Genomic DNA, 22,940 nt, shown 5'->3' on the forward strand with positions numbered 1-22,940 from the left:
TCTTTTCTTTTCTTTTCTTTTCTTTTCTTTTCTTTTCTTTTCTTTTCCTGTATTATATTAAATCTGCAGTGTGTAGAAGAGAACCAAGAAGAGATATGAAGTATGTTGTTAATGTTTTGAAAATGATTGAGAAAAATAGGAGATGGAAAAGAGACCACACTAAGTGATACCTGCTAAAGCATGAAATAGAAACATTGAAGTAATTCGTCTGTATGCACATAAACTGTCTTCCAGATTAATAACCATGTTGCTCTGACTTGTAGCTGAAACAAAGCTGAATGATAAATAGAAATAGTAAGTGATATCTTTCCCTCTGAGAGGCCAGGGAGAAGAAACACTGCAGGATCAACCATTTTCTCCCAGTAACTGAAACAAGAAATGAAAAGAAAGCACCGAAGAGAATCAGTAAACAGTTTTACTAGTTAACACATTCCTATTTTTATCAGAAACTTGTAGTTCAATATAAACCTAAAAAAAATTCTTAGAAGTCAAGGAATGGTGCTTTGCTTAACTAGGTTTTTAACTTGCAGAAACTATAGGGAGTTTAACCTTGTATTTATGTATTTTCTGGTTTACTTCCGAGGATAAGGAGAGTGAATGAGTTTTGGTCCAGGCACCATTTTCAGAATAGTCAGAAAGGGATTCTGCTTTACAAATTCCTTTGAAATCCAGCACTAGAACTGGGAAACCAGATGCAATGTGAAATGTAACCACAATCTAGATAATACAGAGATATATGCATGGCATATGACACTATTTCAGAATTAAAATCAGAATAAAGTTATAGAAATTAGTTGAAATTTGAAATTAATTAATTACTAATATCTTAGAGCTCAGGACATAATAAAAAAGGAAGATACACAAAGTCTTGCTCAAATGCATTGTATTAGGTTATCCAAGTAAGGTAATGATAGGGATATGAGAGCTTCTGAGATGCCGTTGTGAAAAGACACATCAGGATTGTTTGGAGACAGACTGTTAAGCCCTCTTGAAGCTACATATTAGAACAATGGGTATGGATAAATGAAAGGCTATTGTAAGCAAAGAACAAATGAATAAATTACCAGGCCACTTTTTTGTTGTTAATTTGGTAGATTCGTTGTTAAACTGTATATCAGAATATTTAAAGAGAAGTCTCAATGTGAAGGCACAGCATTGCCCTGAAAGCAAAGCTTCTCTCTATACAGAGTACTGCAAGTGTAATGTAAGACAGTGAACCTCATCTGAGTCCTTTATTTTTGTGTACTAAGCTGAAAAGTATCCTGAAGTTGGCAAACTCTCCTTTAAAACAAAGTGTAGTACAAATACAGCTTTAAATGAATTGATACTGGTTTGAGTTGATTTCATTGTTATGTTTGCTATGGCTTTTTTGCTGTTGTTTACCTATTTCTTTATTTTAACTGTGTTGCATATTAATTTGACTTACTAATTTGACAAGAGTTAAAAATATCCAAGAAAGAAAAAGAATACCTCAAGGTAAGTCTCCTCTCAATAAACGCTTGGAAAAGAAAAGCTAGCTAGTTAAAAAGGAATTGTTTTCAGAGAGGGTATAGGGACCATTTGAAGGCACAAGGCTGAAACACACAATAGTGAAAATAAATTACAGTTTATTTTAGGAAGCCTGTCCTGTTCCTGTGCTCAGGCAGCTGGAGAGAAGATAACTATTTGAAGTCATGTACTTATCAAGCACTGCTGAACAGGGAAGGCAGTGGCCCCAGGTCCAGTGGGTGCATGTGGGAGCTGGGCAGTTCTGCTGTGGGACTGGGAAAGCACAAAGCTCGCAGTGCTCACGGTGGTGCAGGAGCCACAGGGAGGGTGCGGCTGCACTCGCACCAGAACACCCTCGTTCTCTCTGTGATAGTGCTTTTTCCAAACCACTGAACTTGTGGTTACCGTGGATGTAGCTATGTCAGCTAAATACTTTCCATATCCTGTTTAGAGTAATCCAAACAGCCTTATTGCTAATATTCAGTCTCAGGATCTGTTTATGAAGGTGGAAAAACTGCTGACACTGTATGATGTTGCAGATTTGATTGTGGATAGCTGAAAAAGGCCCTCCCAATTCAGGGAGCAAGCCAACCTTTTTTTGAGCATGGCAACAGTTTCTTTTGGTCCAGGGAGCGGTAGTTGATACACTGTATACAATGTTACACTTAACTTCAGAGTAAGGATTTTATGTTTCTGTTTGGCTCAGCATTGTGGAAATGACTGGTGACTCCAGGAGGTTGTAGTTCATATTCTAGTGGAAGGTGTCCCTGCCCATAGCAGGGTGGTTGGAGCTAGATGCACTTTAAGGTCCCTTCTAATTCAAAACATTCTATGATTTAAAAAAAACTTCTTAAATACTTGGTGTTGTTCAGATGTCAGATGGGAGAATGAAATGAAGATTATTTTTAAAATGTCTTTAACCAAATTGTTTGCAGTTCTTTGAGGAATGCATTGCTGCCAAAATTTAAGATTTAAGTTGTGCATAAAGATGGTAACTGTATGAGCTGAGATGAGATAAAGTTTAAGGTGGTAACACTCTGAACACATATCAAATGAGCACAAGGTAAATTCTTGGTGTTTTGGTTTAGGTTTTTTTTTTCAAATGTGTAATTGAATAGAAGGGAAATAGTGACCAGTTCTAGATTTAGATTGAAATATTGGATGTTCAAATACGTTGGTGAACAAAGGGAAGAAGGTGACAAAAAAAGTATTTGAAAGTGAATGTTGAAGGATAACCACAATTTCAAGGGAGCATTTTCCTGTTTTTCTGTATGTTGTATTATTCTGACTTAAATTACCATCTGTTTTTTAGTAAGACATGTTAGATGTTTTACATAATTTAGAATAAGAAGCGAGGCTATCTGAAACTTTCTTGGTTTTTGGACATAAAATGAATATTGATTAAGCTGTAATTTGTTACATAGATAACTCAGCAATCATTTGTTGTAAGAAAGGAAAATATATAGGGAAGCATTATTTTAGTTAATGGTTGACCTGAGTTGTAAGAAAGATGCAAATCATCATCTTTCATTTACTGAGTGACATAAGTTTAGATCTGTGAAATCTGAATATTTGATTTGGTCTCATGAAGAACAATATTTTAAAAGTAGAGACTCCAGTGTAAGATTCTGGTATTCATGAAGTGCAGAAGTACTTAACTCTAGAAAAGATGATGTCTATTATACTTTGCCAGAAACTAAGATAATCCTGAGCAGTATGCAGACAGCAGTGCTCAAGGGCTGAAAGAAGAGGAGTCAGTAGTGTTCTGATGGTGAGTTTGAACTCAAATCAAAATTTCAGTCCAGTATATCAAACTATTTTGTAGTTTACCTGTTAAATATTGAGAAGCTGTAATAAAATAGAATTGAGTAGAGGGGTTAAAATGTTACCCTAAACTCAGTTTTTAAGAGGCAATTGAAAGAGACATGTATTTGTCAATGAGAGTGAGAAGTCTTTGGTCACTTTCTTCTCCCCTCTGACAAACAGATAGACATAGATTTGAATTTTTTTTTTTTTTTTTAATTTCAGAAAAATTATGCTCTAAAGCATAGCATATTCATTTAGGGTTTGTTTATAATTATACATTTGTTTTCTTAAATAGTAACTAGAGCAGTTGAATCCTTAGAAGGCTTGTTGTACGTTCTTTATGAATTTTTAAGCTTGTTACTTGTTCCTCTTTATGAATTCATGTCTGGTGTAAGTCACACTTTGGAATACTGTACGACAGGAATAGTAGAAAGAACATTTTACATACCTGATGTACTTGCGTCAGACTGTGCTCAGTGATAGACTTAGGTTTCTTCCAGTCTTTTTTATTTGAAGAAAATGCAAAATAAGGAAAAATGTACTCAGTTTCTTTTTACTGACAGTTTGAGTTTTTGCATAGTAATAAATAATAATCTTGTTTTGTGGCTTCATAAGTAAGGAGGTTGCACATCCAGTTGGGTACTTGATCTAACCTCTGTAGTACAAGCCATAGATTTTCTCTCATTTAATTCTTGTTTGATATGAGAATCATTCTCAGGAAAACATCTTGTGTTGATTTAGAAGTTGCCACTACGGGTAATGCACAGATTATTATACAGATTTGATTGGATTTAATTTAATTTTGTCATGAAAGAAATTTGAACACCTAAAGCAGAGCTGTTTTTTTCTGTGGAAAAATATTATGTGCTGTGTCCACTTGTGAATATGACTAGGTAGAAAAGTGTACTGAGAAGTTATTAATCACAATATTAAATCTTGCTAAGTGCTGTAGACTGTTTCAGGATTCTAATGACATAGTGGCTAATTATAGTTAATAATACTGTTAGGTGGGGTTCTTTTGTTTTGTTTGTGTAGTATGGGGGAGATTCTTCTTTCATTTTTGTACTGAATAGCAGTTAGCCAAAATAACAAGCTCAAATGGTTCTTATTCTTCAGAAGACATTAGAGATTCCTGTTTGAAAAATTCTGAGTAAGAGGACTCTGTGGAAAGTCAATCTAGAAACAGAGTAATTAGCTGTAATTGGAAAATCTTTATCTGTGGTTATAGAAGAATGTATGCATTTCCTACATTTGAATTTTATCTGAAGAGTGTGGTGTGGGATTTGCAGTACTTATTTTGCTATTCATGTTGTTAAATGCTTCTGAAGGGAAGCAAAACATAATAAATTACCAAATGACAAGGCTTCTGTTTTCCATGTATTCAAATCTGTGTTTGTATTGAGTCTATTTAAATACAAATGTTTTTCTGGAGATGCTGGCTTAATATGTGGGCACTATACACAGCTTAAAAAGCAATAGCACTGCAGTGGAATTAGAATTTTTTGTCATCTACTTTTTAATTGTCTACTAGTTCTTTTACTGTGCACCCCATAGCCACCCTTGAAATGCTAAACAGTTTTTAAAACGCCTTGGAATATTGCATTTCAAAGCAGAGACCCTGAGGAATTCAAAGGAGCAAGCTTGTGATCTCAGATTCTTACAGTACTTGGAACAAATCTTGAGATTTCTTGAAGCGACTTGATGTATGCAGATTTGTACTCCACAATCAGCCACTGGACCTGTACCAGTATTTCAGTATTGCAGATTGGTGTGAAGCACACAAATAGAGCAATTATCTGAGGCTTGAAAAATTGATAGTGGAATAGTAGCAAATCAAACCTGAAGAGGAGTTTTGGGGTAAAACAGATAAGGGAGAGATTATGAATCAAGTCTTATAACCTTGTGATTAAATGAAAACAGAATCTAGATAAAGCTGCTTTTATTAAATTGATTTGATAAAGCTACTGTTCTTCTCCACGTTAATTTGGCTTCAGTGAAAAACATTTAGAGCCTCTTAAACAAGTGAATAGTTTGTGTTGATGTGAGACAGAAGGTGCTTAGGTACAAAAGTTATGAAGAATGAGCACTTGCTGTGGAAACACAGCTGAAACCATATTGTTTTAACGTGAGTTGGAGGAAAACCTGTACCAGCTCATCTGTGAAGGGAATTGAAAGCTGCTCTGGGAACACACTGCGCACAACCCCAGCAAAAGAAGATCCACAGCCCCAGACATCTTCCTTGTCAGTTGTGCAAAGACTCCACAGCCATCCAGGTGTACCCGGAATTGTGTGGTGTCTGTATTTTAATCCCCACTAGAAGGTGAAGTAGAAGTTAGTAAGTTTCAGGACCTACTTCTTCAATCACTTATGATTTAAATATAATTATATTAAATGATTTGAAAGTGTATAGTACATCTTAGGTGGTTTCTTCCTCATTCATAATAAGCTTTCTGGTGGGGCAGAAAGCATATTTACTTTTCAACATCCATTTAAAAAGTCCTGGCCACCTGACAGGTCAGTGATTGCCTATGTCAGACTCATGAGAATGGTTTAACCTTCAATCTGAGATGATTGGCTCATCTCATCTGGTATACAAAAAGGGGGGAAAAAAGAGCAAGGGATAGTGCTCTCCATATGTTTGTTTCAAAAGAGAAACAAAGAACATTCCAAGGAAAGTTGGCCTTCATGCCAAATGGTGATTGTGTAATGACAAGATAAATGTTCTATTCTGTGGGCTGTTTGATGGTGTAGCAGAAAACGCTATTTTTCAACTTTTTTTTTGATCTATCAGATTTTATTATTTATCTTGTTTTTTTAAAGTAGTAAACCAAGAAAGAATAAGGGTGTGATACTTATAAGGAAATAGACACTACCAAGCTTTACACTGTATTGAAATGCCAGTGGTAAAATCAAATGTTGTTAAATGTGCATTTTTATTATAGATGAAGAGAACAGGAAAGTGTTGATAAGAACACATGATAGAAACATGAAAAGATTAAAAACTACATTTTGGAATGTCTTCAGACTAAACAAAAAGAAAACCATAGTAAACAAGTTTATTTTTATGTATAAGAACTAATAAATGGTCATTCGTGTAATTTTAATGATTGTAGAATAAAAGTAGTCCAAGGTTTATAAAACAATTACATAACATTTACATAATATTCTTTCTGGGTGCCTCACTTAATATGGCTACTCATGATTTGTTTAAAACTGAGATTTCATTTTGGGGAAAAGTATGCAAGAAATTCTTTGCATAAATTCTTTTTGCATAAAACTTTTTTTTTTTAAGATAGAAAAATGAGACCATAACCATAGAGTAGTAAGAAAATAGAGTATGCTTTTTCTTCTCTGTACAAAACTTCATAATGATTAAATTTGCACAGCCACTGTGCAGTAGACTTGCCTAAAAGCATAATTATTCAGTCAAAGATGTTAATATGTTTTGTTTTTAAAAGTAAGAGATTGTTCTGATTAGTTTCTAAGTCTGAGAGGAAGCTACCTATGCTCTGCCTGGGCTTGTTTAACCTTTGATAATCCTTTATCAGACCAGTCTCAGCTTTCAGGTCTTTCAAGCACTTGAGGAAGACAGAGCCCTGTCTTCCACTCAGCCATAAGTGGTTGCATTTATGTTTTAGCTGGATGGAAAAGATTCTGATGGTTTCTTCACTTGGAAAGAATTATTTACTGTGTGTCAAGTTCTTTCTCCATCCATTGTGCCTGGAAAAATTTGAGTTGTTCTGCTTTTATGGGTTGGTTCTTTCTTTTTAGTGTTAATACTTTATTTCACTTTTGGAGATCAGACTCTGGTGGTTGTGCAACTGTCTTTTTGAGAAATCTGTTGGCATTTTACAGCTTTTTCAGAACAAACCTGATCTCTTTTTGGGATTTAATCCAAAAATGGTTATTATAAAATGAAACATGAAATGTTTGGGTTTTTTTTTAAATTAAAAGTGGTATCTAAGTGCTTTACACCAGTGGGATATTGTGAAATCTATCAATCTGACACTCAGAACATGGTTTTTAAATAGTGGTTTGCATTTCTGTTCTGTCTTGGAGACAGTCTGTCATTATTAGTCTGCCATCAGAATCAACAGTGCAGAAAGCTTGTAATTTTTGGCCTTTTTATTCACTCCTTCCATCCAGCTCTTTCTTTCATTTTGTCTGTCACATGTTTTTCTTTGTTCTTGCAACTTTCCTTATCATACCTGGAAGACAGTCTGATGGATTCAGCTTCTTTGTACCTGTCCCATGGTTTGTTTGGATTGTTCAGTCGTGCTTCAGCCTCCACTTCTGCACACAATTTTCTTCCCATTTCCCTTTAATTTGAGACAGAAGAGAACAGCATCTGCTGAATGTGAAGTCTCTTCTGAAGCCAAGTACAAAAGAGATCTCAAAAGGTCTCCCCCAATAATACCCCCATTAAAAGGGGCACCAAATCTGCTTTTTTCACAGATGTGGTATAATAGAATACCGTAGGATTTCTCGCTGAGTTGTATTTTCTTGGGGCTGAAAATAGCCTTAAAAACTCATTCCTTTTAAAAGGTTATTGAATCTCTGTTATAAAAAAAAAAAAAAAAGTAGTCCATGACCTATAAAAGTACAGGGTGATGTTTCTGGAACTAGAATATTTTAATTACTTGGTGTAGACTACCACGTGATGAAAATATATGGAGCAAATTGCAAAAGCCTATGATTACAGAACTGTAATGATTACTGGTAAACATGTCCTTTTGTTGTGCCTGGATGACAATAATATAAAAAAAAAAAGTAGAGTTGCATCTCTGCATTAGAGTAGCAAGTCTTGTAAAAGGTAGTGTTGATACACAGAAGTCCTCTTGAATAGTGTGTAACTGCTGTATGTATCCTTCAGTCTTATCTTTGCTTGGAAGTGTTTCAGAAAGATTGGCATCTGTTTGCAGAAAGGCTGGTTTGTTGAAAGGTGGGGATTTCTGGTGATGGGCCCAGAGGAAGTAAAAAAGAAAACGAAAAATCCCTTTGTTGCATTGTTTAGAACAAGCATTGCTTTTTGGGAGAGACAATGCATTAATTTTCTAGGGATTTTTGTTTGGCTTGTGATGTGATTTTTTATTATTTGTTTGGGTTTTTTAGTAGGACTTGATGTTGGACATGCGTTAAATATTTGTTAATATTTGTTTGCAGTTTGTTAGATTTGTTTAGGGTTTGTTGTAACCTGATTTCAGATTTTTTTTTAGTGTCTTTGAGGAAAATGTAGTGCTTTTTATACATATTTTAACAATATGTCTTGGGAACAATGGTTTCAGGGCTTTTTTTCTTTTATATTTTGAATAGGTAATGTCGGTACATGAATTGCAAGCTAGTCTCTAGTGGGGACACCGTGGGAGGATGAACACAGAGGAGCTGGAGCTGCTGACTGATTCCAAGTACAGAAACTATGTAGCAGCTGTTGACAAAGCACTGAAGAACTTCGAATATTCCAGTGAATGGGCTGATTTAATATCAGCACTTGGGAAGCTAAACAAGGTATGCCTGTCAGGTGCTCTTGAAAAACATTCAGGAATTGCAAAAGGTACTGGTGTAACAGTACAGAAGTGCAAGGTTCCAGCCATCCAATAGTCTTGCAAATATTTCAGCAGTCTGAGCCAAATGTTGGGTGTGTGCAAGGAGCAAACAAATCAAACACCTTTCTAAGACCTAGAGTTGAACCCTTTGTAATTGTAAGTAAAGGGAGAAGTTATTTACATTTCTAGTAGAAATAAATGCATAATCTCTTTTATTAGTCACATTTATTTCTAGTATCATTCAATGTTATGGAAATAGTGTGAAAAATAGTAACTCATGTAGGTATCAGCAGTAGTTTTATGAAGCATAAGTTCTAAAATGAGGCTCAAATCAATGGACCAAAGAATGTTATCATTCTGATTCATTCTAACAGTTAAGTTTAATGGGCAATATCGTTGTAATCTTTTATAGCAGTTTGCAAATGAATATAGATCCTGATATCCATGTTTTAGTCAGTTGCATGTGTTTCTAGGGAGCCCCACTCAGGAAAATGACGCCACAGTTGGAAGTGGCATATTTATTTTGTATTAACTCTCATTTCTTTCCTTTTTTTTTCTTATTTTGATTGTAGCAGTTCTTGCTACATGTTTGTGCAATGTGAAGGCTGTGGTTTTCCAGTCCTGAAGTGATTACATAATTTCAGACAGTGGTAAAGTTTTGTATATGATCTCACTCTATGACATTCTCTTAAAGCTATCCCAGACTCATGGACCCACAGTTGAATAGTCCTCTTTAAGCTAGTGATAATGGATTTTATCAAATAGAAGTAGCAATTTTTGTCCTCAAAAAGAGGAGTAAATGACAAATGGACAAGCTATAGGCAAGAAGCCCATTGCAAGTGAAGTTTTAAATGCCTTGGCAATTTCACCTATCAGAAGTGTACAGGTGAAAAGCATGGCAAAGAAAAAGCTCCACCGTACATTTTAATGGGTTTGGGTTTTTTTCTTGTAACCTACGTTTGTGTGGTGACTTACTGAACATGTTCAGGAACTCCTTTATAAAATGTGCATTTGATGTTTAACTTCTTTTGTGCTGTTTTTCTTAATGTGCTGATTTACCAGGTGCTACAGAACAACGCCAAGTACCAGGTAGTACCCAAAAAGCTGACGATAGGCAAGCGCTTGGCACAATGTCTTCATCCGGCTCTGCCGGGAGGGGTTCATCGGAAGGCACTTGAAACATATGAAATAATTTTCAAAATCATTGGACCCAAGCGCTTGGCCAAAGATCTTTTCCTCTACAGGTACAGTATTTTAAACAATTCCATTCCAAATGCGTAGTTGAGATCCTTTTGTTTTCCTGTATTTTATATTAGCAGTATTATTTTGTTACATAGCAAGAATCAATTAACCAATTTTTTTCCCTCATGTTATTGCTGCTTGTCTAGTACTTTTCTTCTGAATATTGTATAATGGAAGATAAACAGATCACCTAAATTTTTGTTAGGAACTGACTTCAGTGCAGGAAAACCTGGAATTTATTATTTTTTCATTGAAATAAACAAAGTTTTCTGCCTGTATGTTTAGTAATTGAAATGTTAACATTTCATTGTATTCACATTACATTTTTCTATTTTAAGTGGTGTTGGAAAAGAATTTGAGTATAGTTTGTTACAAGAAACTTTATCATCAATTTAACAGAAAGATTTGTCTGTTTTGTTAGAATGGGGGGCAAGTGCACACTTTTTCTCAGTCTCTGGAACTGATGATAATGAAAATGAAAGATAACCTTGGAAAGTTAAGTTTAGTCAGCATATACTGGTTCCTAAACCTCCTTGTGGTTTTTGGTTGGGTGGGATGAGCAAGACATTAAGTTATTATTATTTAATGCATAGAGGGGAGTATGCACACTGTCACACATAGTTCTTAATCTTTACCTATCCCTAGAGATTAAAATTTCTACAGTTAGAGAAATAGTGGGATAAAATAGAATTCTGTTTAGGTAGAAAAAGTGTGCATTAATGGTTGGAAGTAAATTGTATGCCTTTCCATCAAACTCTTCTGTCTTGCATTGTCATGATGTTTATATGTAGTTACATTGAGGGGGGAGTGTTTAAGTTCTGTGTTTCCACGTTTTAAAAGATACTGTGAACTCCTAGATCACGTTTTTTGCTTGTACAGTGATTCAGTAGCTGCAAGATATCATTAACAGTAAGTTCTAGGGTAGTGGAAAATGCTACTTTGTATAATCTAACTAAAAGCTATTGTTACTGCTGCTTGGGCAAAGGCAGACATTCACATTAAGGCATTATCAAAGATTCCAGTATTTGTCATGAAAACAGAATGCCAGTGTCTGAACATCAAATCTTGAAGTATGAGCAATAGCCTTACAAAGAAAGACTGTGGGTTAGTGGGCTGCTTATTGAACAAAAAAACATTTTCTGTAGAAAAAAGAAGCCAATTGACAATGGTAAAGGGCTAGTTCTGCTAGACAGATAAAGGCAAAAGTATTTTTTACCAAAAGTTTTGTATTTTGGAAAGAGTTTTGTAGGGATTTTTCTCTAACCTGGACAACAGCCTGTCTACATAGATTTTTTTTTTTTTTTTTTTTTTTTTAAATAGTAGATTTCTAGGTGTATACTTTAAGAGCCTGTTCTTAAAATTACGGTTTTTTACTGTTCTTTGATTTCTTCTTCATATGTCAGGGTCTTCTAACCTGAATCCTCAATGATTTTGAAAATTGAAGTTGTGTTCAAATGCCTTTGATTATTGGCACAGTTTGCAATAATTTATGATATTTAGTAGCAATAGCAAAAATTATTTTAGTATCTATGTAGCTTCTCCTTAGGAGATCACTTTTATAACTTCCATGAACTTACATTCAAGTAAATTCAGAACATACTTCCAGTGTTTTCACTTCTTTACATGCTGTGTTATGAACAGCATTACAAATAGGGTTTATTGTTGGTTTTAGAATCTGTTTTCAGACTGAATTTCTGAAGTAAATATATACTTTGATGCCACTTAAGTATGCCAGTATAAATGTTTAAATGTCTTAAATTTTACCTCAAGGTTACTTGCTGAAGTAAAACATCATGATTTTCCTTTCAGAAAATTGTTTCTATAAATTTCCTCTTATTGTTCTTATCCAGTCTTGTGGGGTTTTTTAATAAGTGCAAAAAAAAATGTATTTTTAAGTACAATTTTCATTGTAATGTAGTTCAGTGTGGGCAAAATTAACATTTTGTTATGCAGAGATGCTTCTGGTTTATCATATTTGTTTTATTGGTGAAAGACAGTAATCTCTGGGCCTTTAGTTCTTGTTATCACAATACTAATAAAGCTTATAATATCAGCCTTGTCACACTAACCTGTCCATCCAAAGGCAGGAATATTGTGTGGTGGTCTATGCCTATGCAAAATTTCAAGATAAAAATCTGCTGCTTATAATAACTATACTGGACGTGCCTGTAGCAGTCTTTAGAGAGAAATAAGATTGTCACATGAGAAGCTTCCTTAAAAAGATAAAATTTACTTTTCACAGTTCTGGACTATTTCCACTCCTTGCCAATGCTGCTATGTCTGTCAAGCCAACATTATTGAGTCTGTATGAGATTTATTACCTCCCTTTGGGGAAAACATTGAAACCAGGACTGCAAGGACTGTTGACTGGGATTCTGCCTGGGTTAGAGGAAGGATCAGAGTATTATGAAAGGTAAGGATACTTCTGTTAATAAGGTGATATGCTTGATCTGGTGGGGGGTTTTTTTGCTGTAATTTTTCACAATATACTTGTATGTGGATCTTATTGTTTTTAAGGTGGTTGCTTTTTAATTTGATGCTGTCACATTAATTGCAACAGAATGGTATGGTAGAAGGTTCTTAGCATTAATTAAAACAAGTTAACTGTTAGCTGTTCCTCTTATGGAAAGGGAATTGACATTAAGCAGACTTAGTGTTATATGCCAGTTTCTTCTTCCAGGTAGCAAGCAATAGTACAAGAGAAAATGGTTTCAGGTTGTTCCAGGGGAGGTTTAGGTTGGATATTAGGAAAAATTGCTTCACCTAAAAGGTTGTCAAGCATTGGAACAGGCTGCCAGGGGAAGTAATGGAGTGACCATTCCTGGAGGTATTTAAAAGCTGTGTAGATGTGGCAATTTGGGACATGGTTTATTGGTGGATTTTGCAGTGCTGGGTTAATGGTTGGACTCAATGATCTTGAAAGTTTTTTACAACTTAATTCTATGATTCTTGATATGAATTCACGTATATAACTTCAGCATCTGGGGTGCTGAGATAGCATCTTAACATATTAAAGGATGAAGTTACACTCCAACACTTGGAATTCTTGGAATTGTTCGCATGCTTACATATTCTTGATATTTCCAACTTCAGAAACTTGAATTTTCACAACTTGTCTGTGAAGAGCAATTCAACACTGTCTTTTTCTATTTCTGTGTAGGCAGACACACACAGTGTAGTTGGCATCCCTACAATAGCGAACAAGGTCTATCCAGCTTGCCTTCTGGGGCCTGCTATAGGGTGTAGAGGTGCTGCCACATGAGTTGGAAGAAATGAGGACAGGGGAAGTTATTGCTTGTGCTCAAAAGAATTGGGGTATTTTTATGCCCTGTTATTACCAGAAGGACTCAGTGCAAGGAATGAGAGGGCAAAAGCCATCTGCTTGATTCTTTTCTTTGGAAGCTATGCTTTCCTGCTGTCTGAAACCTCTGTCTGTAGCAACACTTGGCTTTAAGTAGCAGATGAAGGAGTTATTTGGCTCTTTGAACATAAGGAGTGCATAAGGAATACATAAAGAGAAGCTGTGGGCAGGCCAAAAGCATTTTGCCAGCCAGATTGGCCCACAGGCTTGCTAGCTGGATTGCTCTGTTCAGGCTGCATTATAAGGTTCAGTGTATGATTGGGCCTCTCCTGGCCTCTCAAAAGGAAGTTTTGACCTTCCTGTAACAATTAATTTTAATACGTACTAAAATTGGGGGCAGGGGCAAGAGCTGTGATACAGGCCCTGATTCAGCTGACTCGGTTTTACTGCAGGACAAACACGCTGCTGGAGAAAGTCGCTTCAGCTGTGGATCAGTCAGCGTTCTACAGTGCTCTCTGGGGGAGCCTTCTCACCAGCCCTGCAGTTCGTCTGCCTGGCATCACTTACGTCCTCTCCCATTTGAACAGGAAGCTGTCCATGGAGGATCAGCTCTACATAATTGGCAGTGACATTGAATTAATGGTAATGTTTTAGTAGAACAATGAACTTATAATAAGTAAGTAACAGCATTGAAGTTACTTATTATGTAATGTATTTTGAGGGGATTTAGATGTATTCTCTATCTTTGAACTTAACCGTTGAAGAGATAAAAGTGCATGTTTATTATAGCTCCAGTTAAACTGATGTTTCTGTGCATGATAGGAATATTTCAAAGCTGAATTAATGTATCAGAACTGCTTAGGTTTCCATTTCCAACTTTCCATTCATTACATGCTTCATCTAAAAGTGATGGAGTTTTGTTACAATTTTTGGTTTGGGTTTTTTTTTTAAGATTTAGAGAATTTGTCTTTTAAACTTAAGACGTTCATTGGTAATATAGAAAAGCAAAAGCTTAATGTTTGTATAGTTTAGGGAATCTGTTGATTCTATGTTTCCTCAGTGGTGAAAGTTTTTATTTTCCTGTTTTATCTTGTTTCATTATTCAAAATTAAAAAAAACTTTCATTTAGTACTTATCACTATTTATAAAGAATTGTTCTTACTTTTGAGTGCTTTTTTATATCTGCCTTCTTAAAATAATAAATAACTATTTTGGGGGGGGGGAATCTGCCATTACTTCAGGTGGAAGCAGTAAGCACATCAGTGCAAGATACCAGTGTTTTAGTACAGAGGAGCACATTGGACCTTATCCTTTTTTGTTTTCCTTTCCACATGAGCCAGGTAGGTTATTAACATGAGAGATGAATCGACCAGTTCCTAAATGTACTCCACTTCTTTAGCCAGTAGCAGTATTTGGTTAGTTTTTGTTAATGATTTTCTCCAAATTCCAACAAGAGTCACATGGAAGAGTTTTCTCTGATAGGTTTGGCTATTCTTATGTCATGATCTCTGCTCTTCTGCTTTTTAACTTGATGTGTTAACTTTGAAGTTAACTTTAACTTCTGTGTAGGTAAGCTCAAATTATGATGTTTAGTCTATGCAGAAGCTTTTAATTTGATCCAATTTGATGAGAAAGCAAATTACCTGTTCATTTACAATTTTCCAATTCCCAGTGTTCAAAATCAGCAAAAGTTAATCCTCTTAGCACAACAGATTCAGAACACTAGAGAATTGAAAATGGTTTTTGATTTGCTAGTTAGCCCTAGCAGTAGTGGGAAATAGACCTTACAACTTCTAGGTAATTTTTTTTTGGACTGCATTTATTGTTAGCTACTTCCTGTTTTTGAATGATCCATGAATTATTTTATTAATGGAGGAAAACTTATACAGGATTGATTCTCATCTTGTTAGAAATAAGGGAAAACCTGTAAAAAGAGAACTGTGTTCTTGCTTGCGGAAGTGCTTCATTCACATTTATCAGTTACTGTAGGAGTATTTGGAGTGTCCCTGTTTAGGTACTAAAATGTTGAAAATATCAGTGCAGCATTTTTTCAATATTAAGGCTTACACAAGCATTTAAAGTAGTAAGAAACTGAAAAAGTGCTTAATCTTTTTTTTAACTGGATTTTAGTTGAATTTTCTTCCAAAGCTTTTGCCTCATAGTAGAATGAAATGTCTTGTAACAAAAAGGAGTTGTTAGTCAAATCAGTTATTTTTGCTGTTCCTAAAGGGTGCATGTTATTAAATAGTATCTGTTCCAAACAATAATCATATTTTGGTTTCCTAAGAGCAAGACTGTGTTTCCTTGTACTGTTCTGAATTCATAAATGTCAAAACATGAAACTAGCTAGGTTTTAATGAACATTAATCTGCTAGCATAGAAAAAGTGTTACTTTTCATTGTTAAATTTGTATTTCTAACTTCTTCAGGCAACACGTCCAGACATGATCAGAATTTTGTCAGCAGCCCTTCATGTAGTGCTGCGCAGGGATATGTCACTCAACCGAAGGCTATATGCATGGCTTCTAGGTAGGTTTGTATTTCATTCCATTGGTCACTAGAAGTGGAAGAAGGATTGTATTTTCCTTAGCAGTGTTTGCAATATTGTGTAGAAAGATTCTTGGAAAAATGAAATACTCAATTTCTTTCATACGAAAGAAAGGTACTTTCTCCATGGACATAGAAGATGAAGAATTCATACTGGAGCTCATTCCTGTCACGTAAACTGTTGGTGCATTTTCCTATAGCAGCAATTATGGTCCATATTCAGCAGTAGAGCCTGGTGTAGTAGACTCATGGAAATAGGCACTCTACAACTGTTTCTCTAAAAACATAGAATGAAGAGAACAGAGAATAGGCATTATAGAGTGCAAATGATAGAGCACAACAGTATAGAAGACATGAAAAGAAAAGAATGTTGAAAAACATTGATATTACAGCTTGAGTATGCAAACTTTAAACTTCATTAGATGTTTGTATAATTGAATTAACAGATTACCAATCACTTTTCAACACCTTTCTGGAGTAAAAATTGAGCAATTTGGAATATAATTGTACCAAATGACATAAAATCAATACAGTACAAATTTAAAGTTTTATACTAAACCAGCATGTAATCACAAGAGGGTAGCAAAGAATTATAGCTATTAGAAGGCTCTTAACTATTCAGGGAATAGTTAGAAGACCAGAAATGAGAAAATTTTAGAAAAAAAATTACTCTTATTCAGCCTTGTTATTTTAAGGAAATGAAACCTGTGGTCACATGAATCTGATCAGTTACTTTTTAAACCCATTTTGAGAGAAGTCAAAATCATGGAAGTTCCTAAGTGTGTCCCAGGAACTGGAGACTGAATGGAGAGACATGAAGTGGCTTCTCTACTTGATTTGTTTTGCAGTCTGCTGTTACCGTTTTTGTTTGACTTCCCAGCTCACCAGCAAGTACATATGTGCTTCTTGAGCAACCCAGAACCCTTCCCAGCAGCTCTTGCATCTTTCCCAGCTGATAGCTAAGATGTCAGAGGCAGGTAGCTTGTGGGTGACTGGGGAGAAAGGATGAGGGTAGCAAAGGGCCCTGAGAGAGAACTGAAATTATGAAGGGAGGGAAGAAGTCAGCAACAGTGTTTTGCATGGGAGGGTTGGTTGTGTTGTTGGAGGAGCTTCAGGGGTTTAGAAGTTAAATATGAGAAAATCCTGGCTTCTTTAGTTAATCATTTCTCAAATCACTGACTTGCAAATGATTCATCTTTTAAAGAAAGACAATGAAATGCAATGTTCTACTCCATACCTGCACTTTCCAATTTGGGGAAGAAATAGTTTCTTAACAGATTAAACACTGCACTCGTTTCATCTAAATTTCATGGTTTAGATATGTCTTTTGCTATTATTGAAAAAGGTATTTTATCTGTTTAAAATATCATGCTGCTTTTTTAGTTGTGGTACCTTCTTTTACAGCCATTTCATGAACATAGTCTCCACTGAAAGTAATACATCTTCAGAGAATACTTTTACAGTGATTGTTCCTGGTCCTGTATTGTGAACAGCTGCTGCCTCTATTTGCTATATATTTGGACAAACTTTCTGACAATATAGGAATTTTGCTCTTTTTTCTTTGGATGTTTTACTGCTTTTCTACTATCATGATATTCTATTCCTAATATAAAACATTGCAGATGGAGATCAGTTATGTTGGAAGACTCTCTGAATTGTTGTTCTGTTATGACATTATTTAATTCTGGTGTTTGCTATTCCTTCCTGTTGCTTTTCAGCTAGGAGTGACCTATTAGCATTCTCTATGAATAGAAATCACATACATCTCCTTAAATCAGGTTTTCTTAACCATTGTTAACCAACTGATTTTTTTTTTTCTTCCTTAAGCCAACAATATAAAACTTACTGGGCAAAGAAAAGAAACTTAAAATACAAAGGTCCATCTCCTTAATGTAATTTTGAATAAAAAACCATTTACTTTTTGTAGTGTGACTGACATTCTGCCTAAGTGCCTTAGTCATGTCAGTGTGTTTTGATGATCATCTCTTTATATTTAAAACACTGAATTTTGTGTTCTCATTAATATTAAAATATTTTTATGTGACAGCTTGGGTTTTTTTAAAGATTCGCTAGGATTGTGTGTTTTGCAGCATTTGTATTTCTTTTGTACAAGAAGTAATTGGTTGATAATATTGCATAAAACTAAGTTTTCTGATTTGTGTACGAACTGCTTGTGTGAAAGTATAACTTAGTTTCCTGTATTAAACTCTATAAAATCATCTTTTGCTTGCCAACATGACTTGGACTTCATCTTGGTAAGTTATCAATCCTAATGTGTTGATTCCTAGTTTAAAGAAATTGGCAATATATTCTATTAAATTGCAAATATTTATCTGGTTTGTCCTTTGTTTGCTTGAAGGTTTTGATAACAATGGTGCCCTTGTAGGACCCAGAAGTACAAGGCACAGCAATCCTGAGGAGCATGCCACGTACTATTTCAACACCTTCTCTAAGGAGATGTTAGTCCAGGTAGCTATACAGTGTTTTATTGGGGCATATATGTTTATAAACAGATCCTGATCAAAGTTGCTGTATCTTTATCTTTTGACTTGCCAATGCAATGTGACCATGTAATCTTGTCTTTTTGTGCTATTGTGTCCTATGCTTCTAAAACTTTCTCAGTGGAAAAATGAAGACACGGAATAATATGTTTCTCTAGAATAACTGAACGAACAGAACAAACATTAGATTTCCCCCTCTCCTTTTCCACAATCAGTGAAGCATACATGGATGTTATTTGATGATGAACCCAGCACACTGGAACCTGTTCTTTCATGAAGCCGAATTGAAGAATTCTCTTCTGTAGATATGAAAAGTCCTCTGTGTCTCGAGAATCAGAAAAAATTTATCAGATGGCACTCAAAGTCTGTGTAAAAAGGATCTTTCTCCCCTCTAGGCAAAGGGAGCATCTTGTGCTTTCTGTTGGCAGCCAGGAATAGTTGAGAAAATTGGCAGTTAAACTAGTTTACCCTTAAAGCATTGCTGTGTGATCTGAGATCACTGGTTCTAAGAACTGTGCTGCTTTTCTCACAGTAATTGAAATACAGATGTCTTTTAAACTGCTGTGAGTCTGATCTTGAAGTTGGGAAGACATTTTATAATTAAGGCAAATTGATAAGGTCAGGATTTTTCTGATACTGACTCAGAACTGTGATGCTATGTATGGGAATGAGAGTGGCAATTCTAACAGTAGTAGCTGACACAGGAATATTCAGCTCATCCCAATTTAAAGCTGACATCCAGCACAGAGCTTGCACCTTCAGTTTTATCTGAAAGTTGTGAGATCTGCTGTTCTACTGATGAGGAGGAGACCTCAGAATTCCAGTATCACAGCAGCAAGGACCTTGTTGGCAGTTTCTCACCCTACTCTTATCACCCTTCTGCCTTCTGCAGCAGATGATTAAGAAATTATTCAAATGTAAAGGAGGGGCCTCAATGAGCTACAGTTTCACCTGTACCTTATATAAAAAACATTTGGTGAGCTTTCAGCAACATTTAGTCATGGTTAATGGTTATGGTCTTTTTAAATATGTCTATCTTTCTAGCTTAATCAGTGTCAATAAAGCTTTTCTGTCTGAAAAGAGTATGGACATTAGAATCAGTGCCTTGCCTATACATAATAAAAATTGCATACGCCTTCTGAAACCTTCTGCTGTCTCTTGAAAGACTTTAAAAGCGTTGCTCCTTTCTGCCTTCTTCTCTAGCAGTCTCTCTGTGTTCTGTTTTATCCAGTCAGCTTATATCTTATTCACAGATACAATGTACTGAAAATTCTGGCCTTCTAAAGACATATGAAAGTACAGAAGATTTTTCTTTTAAGATACTTGCTGATAATACTTGGTTTGTAGCAGATAGCAGGGACAAACTGATTTTCATTACTCTATTCTTTCTTATCTCTCTTCTTTTTCTTCTTTGTCCTCCTTTTTTTAAAACTGTGAAAGAAACAAACTAGATCAGACAGTCAAGTCAGCCAGAGAGAAAACTAAGCAAAATCTGTGGTTGTCTCATGGGGCTTTTTTTAATTCTGCAGCTCATTCCCTAGCCTGCTTTGGTATAGAAACTCAGTTTTCCCATTTGTTTCGAAGTTGTCATTGCTATTTAGTCAAGAAAGTTTTCATCCACATAAGTGAGTATATCATAGGACAGATTTCATTTTATTAAGCTCTTAATATCTACCTGCTTTATCTTCTCAAATAATTTCTTCACTAATGCTCATGTCTTCTCTTTTATTCTTAAGAAATATTGAGTTATCTGTTTATAATACTTTATTTTGATTTTAAATAAATACAAGTTATCAAGTTCTGTTCCATAGAAATGTTCTCATAGGCAAGGTTGAGAGAACTTAATCATGGTAGACTGAGCTGCAGTGAGATGAAATAGTGGTCTCCACTACTGAGAATTTGCCCTTTATGTGCAGCTTTTATTGCTTTCTAGCTTTCTTTTTGTTTTCCTGATATGTTTTTGCTCTTTGTAGGCAATGGTTGGAATATTACAAATTAATGGACAGGGAGAAGAAAGCACATTAATGCAAGACTTAAAGCCTTTTCGAATTCTTATCAGTTTGCTGGATAAGCCTGAACTAGGTAATTTTCGTATTACTCTTTTTAATTTGTTTCATGTGATTTTGCTTTGAAAATTTTTCTCTCTTATTGATCAAATTGAAAAAGTTATATGCTTGGTACTGGCAGGTTAGCCAGATTTCTTAGATCTTCTAAGCTGTATCTATGCTTTGTATTTAATTAAAGGCATTAATCAGATTTACCTTTTACCAAATGCCATTTCTTCTACTTTCTACACAGGAAACAGTAAGTTAAAGTCATAGAGAGAACTAACTGTGTGTTGGAAAAAATGCAGATTGGATCTTTTTCATTTCTTTCATCAAATAATGACTTTTACTATTATAAATCTCAGCTATTGCTTTTGGGAATAACCCGTTCTTTCTTCTAATATATACACAGAGGTGATAGATATTAACAAGAAAACAGTTAATTTTTTTTTCAGAAGAACTTATACAGAGGAAGCAAGTATTTTTTTGGTTTTGTTGGTGGTTTGTTGGGATTTCTTTTTGGTGTTTCTTTTTAATTTTTCTTTCGCCTATTTAAAGTGTTTAAATGCCCTCTTTAGCAGATGAGTGCTGAGAACCATGGGACAAAAGTATTTACAGTTAAGACTTGGATATCTTGTCTTTTTCTTTGGAATACAGTTTTGAAGGTGACTGAAAAAAATCAAAATAAGTTTTTTAATCCATTATCAGATTTGAGGGTGGGATAATAAAAGCATAAAAATACAATAATTAAAGAAAATAATTGGTTAGGACAGAAGAACTACAAAGAACAAAATATTTGTCAGAAATTTGCTATCTTTCTTGTAATTTATGATTTCTGGGGATCAGTTTAAATGTTCAGAGGCAATGTGTATGTTAAGATTTCATGAAGCAGCAAAGCTTTGAGGATTCTTGCCGCAAAATGAGATGGAATAAGCTAATAGGATTTTTGGTTAACTCTGTGAGCGTACTCTTACTGAAGGGAGCTCAGTGAGGGTAGGAAACACATAAAAAAGTAAGTGATATATCAAGCAGGATTACTTTTTAAATTCCTTTAAAAATAATTTGGGGTTTTTTTCTTCAAAATTGAGATTTAGCTCAAATCCAAAGGAGGAGCTATTTTATAGAATCATAGAATGTTTTGTATTGGAAGGGACCTTACAGACCATCCAGTTCCAACACCCCTACCGTGGGCAGGGACACCTCCCACTAGACCAGATTACTCAAAGCCCCGTCCAGCCTGGCCTTGAATACTGCCAGGGATGGAACATCCACAGCTTCTCTGGGCAGCCTGTGCCAGTGCCTCATTACCCTCTGGGTAAAGAATTTTTCCCTAGCATCCAACCTTAATCTCTCTTCTTTTAGTCTAAAGCTGTTCCCCCTTGTCCTATTACCATCTGCCTGTATAAAAAAATCTCTCTGCCTCTTTTTTCATAAGCCCCCTGTAAGTACTGAAAGGCTGCAATGAGGTCTCTCTGATGCCTTCTCTTCTTCAGGCTGAACAAGCCCAATTATCTCAGCCTGTCTTCATAGGAGAGATGTTCCAGCCTGCTTATAATTTTTGTGGCCCTCCTCTGAATTTGCTTTAGCAGCTCCATGTCCCTGTGTTGGGCATCCCAGAGATGGATGCAGTACTCCAGGTGGGGTTTCACAAGGGCAAAACAGAAGGTCAGAATCACCTCCCTTGGCCTGCTGGCCACACCTCTTTCAATGGAGCCCAGGGCGCAGTTGGCTTTCTGGGCTGCAGTTCCACACTCTCAAAAATACCTTCAAAAAGTACCCTGCAGACTATATCCTGAACAAAAAAAACCTGCCTCAAATTAAAATGAAGGAAGATGCTCAAAATATTTATTCTTGTATTTGTATTTAAATATTTGAGTGGATTGTCCATACGCTAACAGCATGAGATAGCTTACAGGTGAGTATTTCAAAATGTTTGACTGAAAATTACCTCTGACCAAAAATCCATGAAGTCACATTTACGTTACTGAGTTGAGCTAATAAAAAGGGTCTGTTGGCTTGAGCATGGTCTGTACTGCTGTGACTGCATAGCTTTTGAATTTGGTGTGTTTGTATCCAGCTGCCACTATATGTGGGCAAAAGAACCCTTCTTGTGCTTTGTGTACTCCCAGGCACTACAATTGTCTCAGTGTTTCTGGAATGCAAGCAAACCAAACTTCCTGACATTTGGGTAGTTTATGAGATTGGACTAGAAGGAATTTTGTGTTTCAGTGGCCAAAGCTAGCTAATGATTTCAACAGCTTGCAGCAGTGGACTGTCGGCAATGCTGTAATGCAGCAGTGTGACTGCTGGTATTTCCCCCTAGGCCCTGCCATCCTAGAGGATGTATTGATTGAAGTGTTTCGGACACTATATACACAGTGCAAAGCGGAACTGGAGCTTCAGACAGAACCATCTTTCAACAAAGACCACACACAGCTAAGCAGGTAAATAATGAGTATAATGTATTT

General features: G+C 35.6%; 1 protein-coding gene across 8 annotated transcripts in view; it reads left to right on the plus strand.

Moving 5' to 3' along the window:
- Positions 1-22,940, plus strand: part of DOP1A (DOP1 leucine zipper like protein A) — a 60,576-nt gene that overhangs the window by 2,570 nt on the left and 35,066 nt on the right. For 5 of the 8 annotated variants that reach the window (XM_042017423.1, XM_042017426.1, XM_042017425.1 and 2 more), the window contains 9 exons: positions 8,608-8,799; positions 9,900-10,081; positions 12,322-12,492; positions 13,833-14,022; positions 14,622-14,720; positions 15,809-15,908; positions 18,286-18,395; positions 20,401-20,509; positions 22,796-22,916. In XM_042017423.1, the coding sequence (XP_041873357.1) occupies positions 8,662-8,799; positions 9,900-10,081; positions 12,322-12,492; positions 13,833-14,022; positions 14,622-14,720; positions 15,809-15,908; positions 18,286-18,395; positions 20,401-20,509; positions 22,796-22,916 (1,220 nt within the window). In that variant the 5' untranslated portion in view covers positions 8,608-8,661. Of the gene's footprint in view, positions 1-8,607; positions 8,800-9,899; positions 10,082-12,321; positions 12,493-13,832; positions 14,023-14,621; positions 14,721-15,808; positions 15,909-17,960; positions 18,182-18,285; positions 18,396-20,400; positions 20,510-22,795; positions 22,917-22,940 lie in introns of those variants that run through there. The other 3 variants (XM_042017424.1, XM_042017429.1, XM_042017428.1) reach the window with 2 other exon arrangements.

This window comes from Corvus kubaryi, unplaced genomic scaffold (genome assembly GCF_017639235.1).
Source record: "Corvus kubaryi isolate FWS band 111438036 unplaced genomic scaffold, C.kubaryi_AGA036_p1.0 split3-73, whole genome shotgun sequence".
NCBI lineage: Eukaryota > Metazoa > Chordata > Aves > Passeriformes > Corvidae > Corvus > Corvus kubaryi.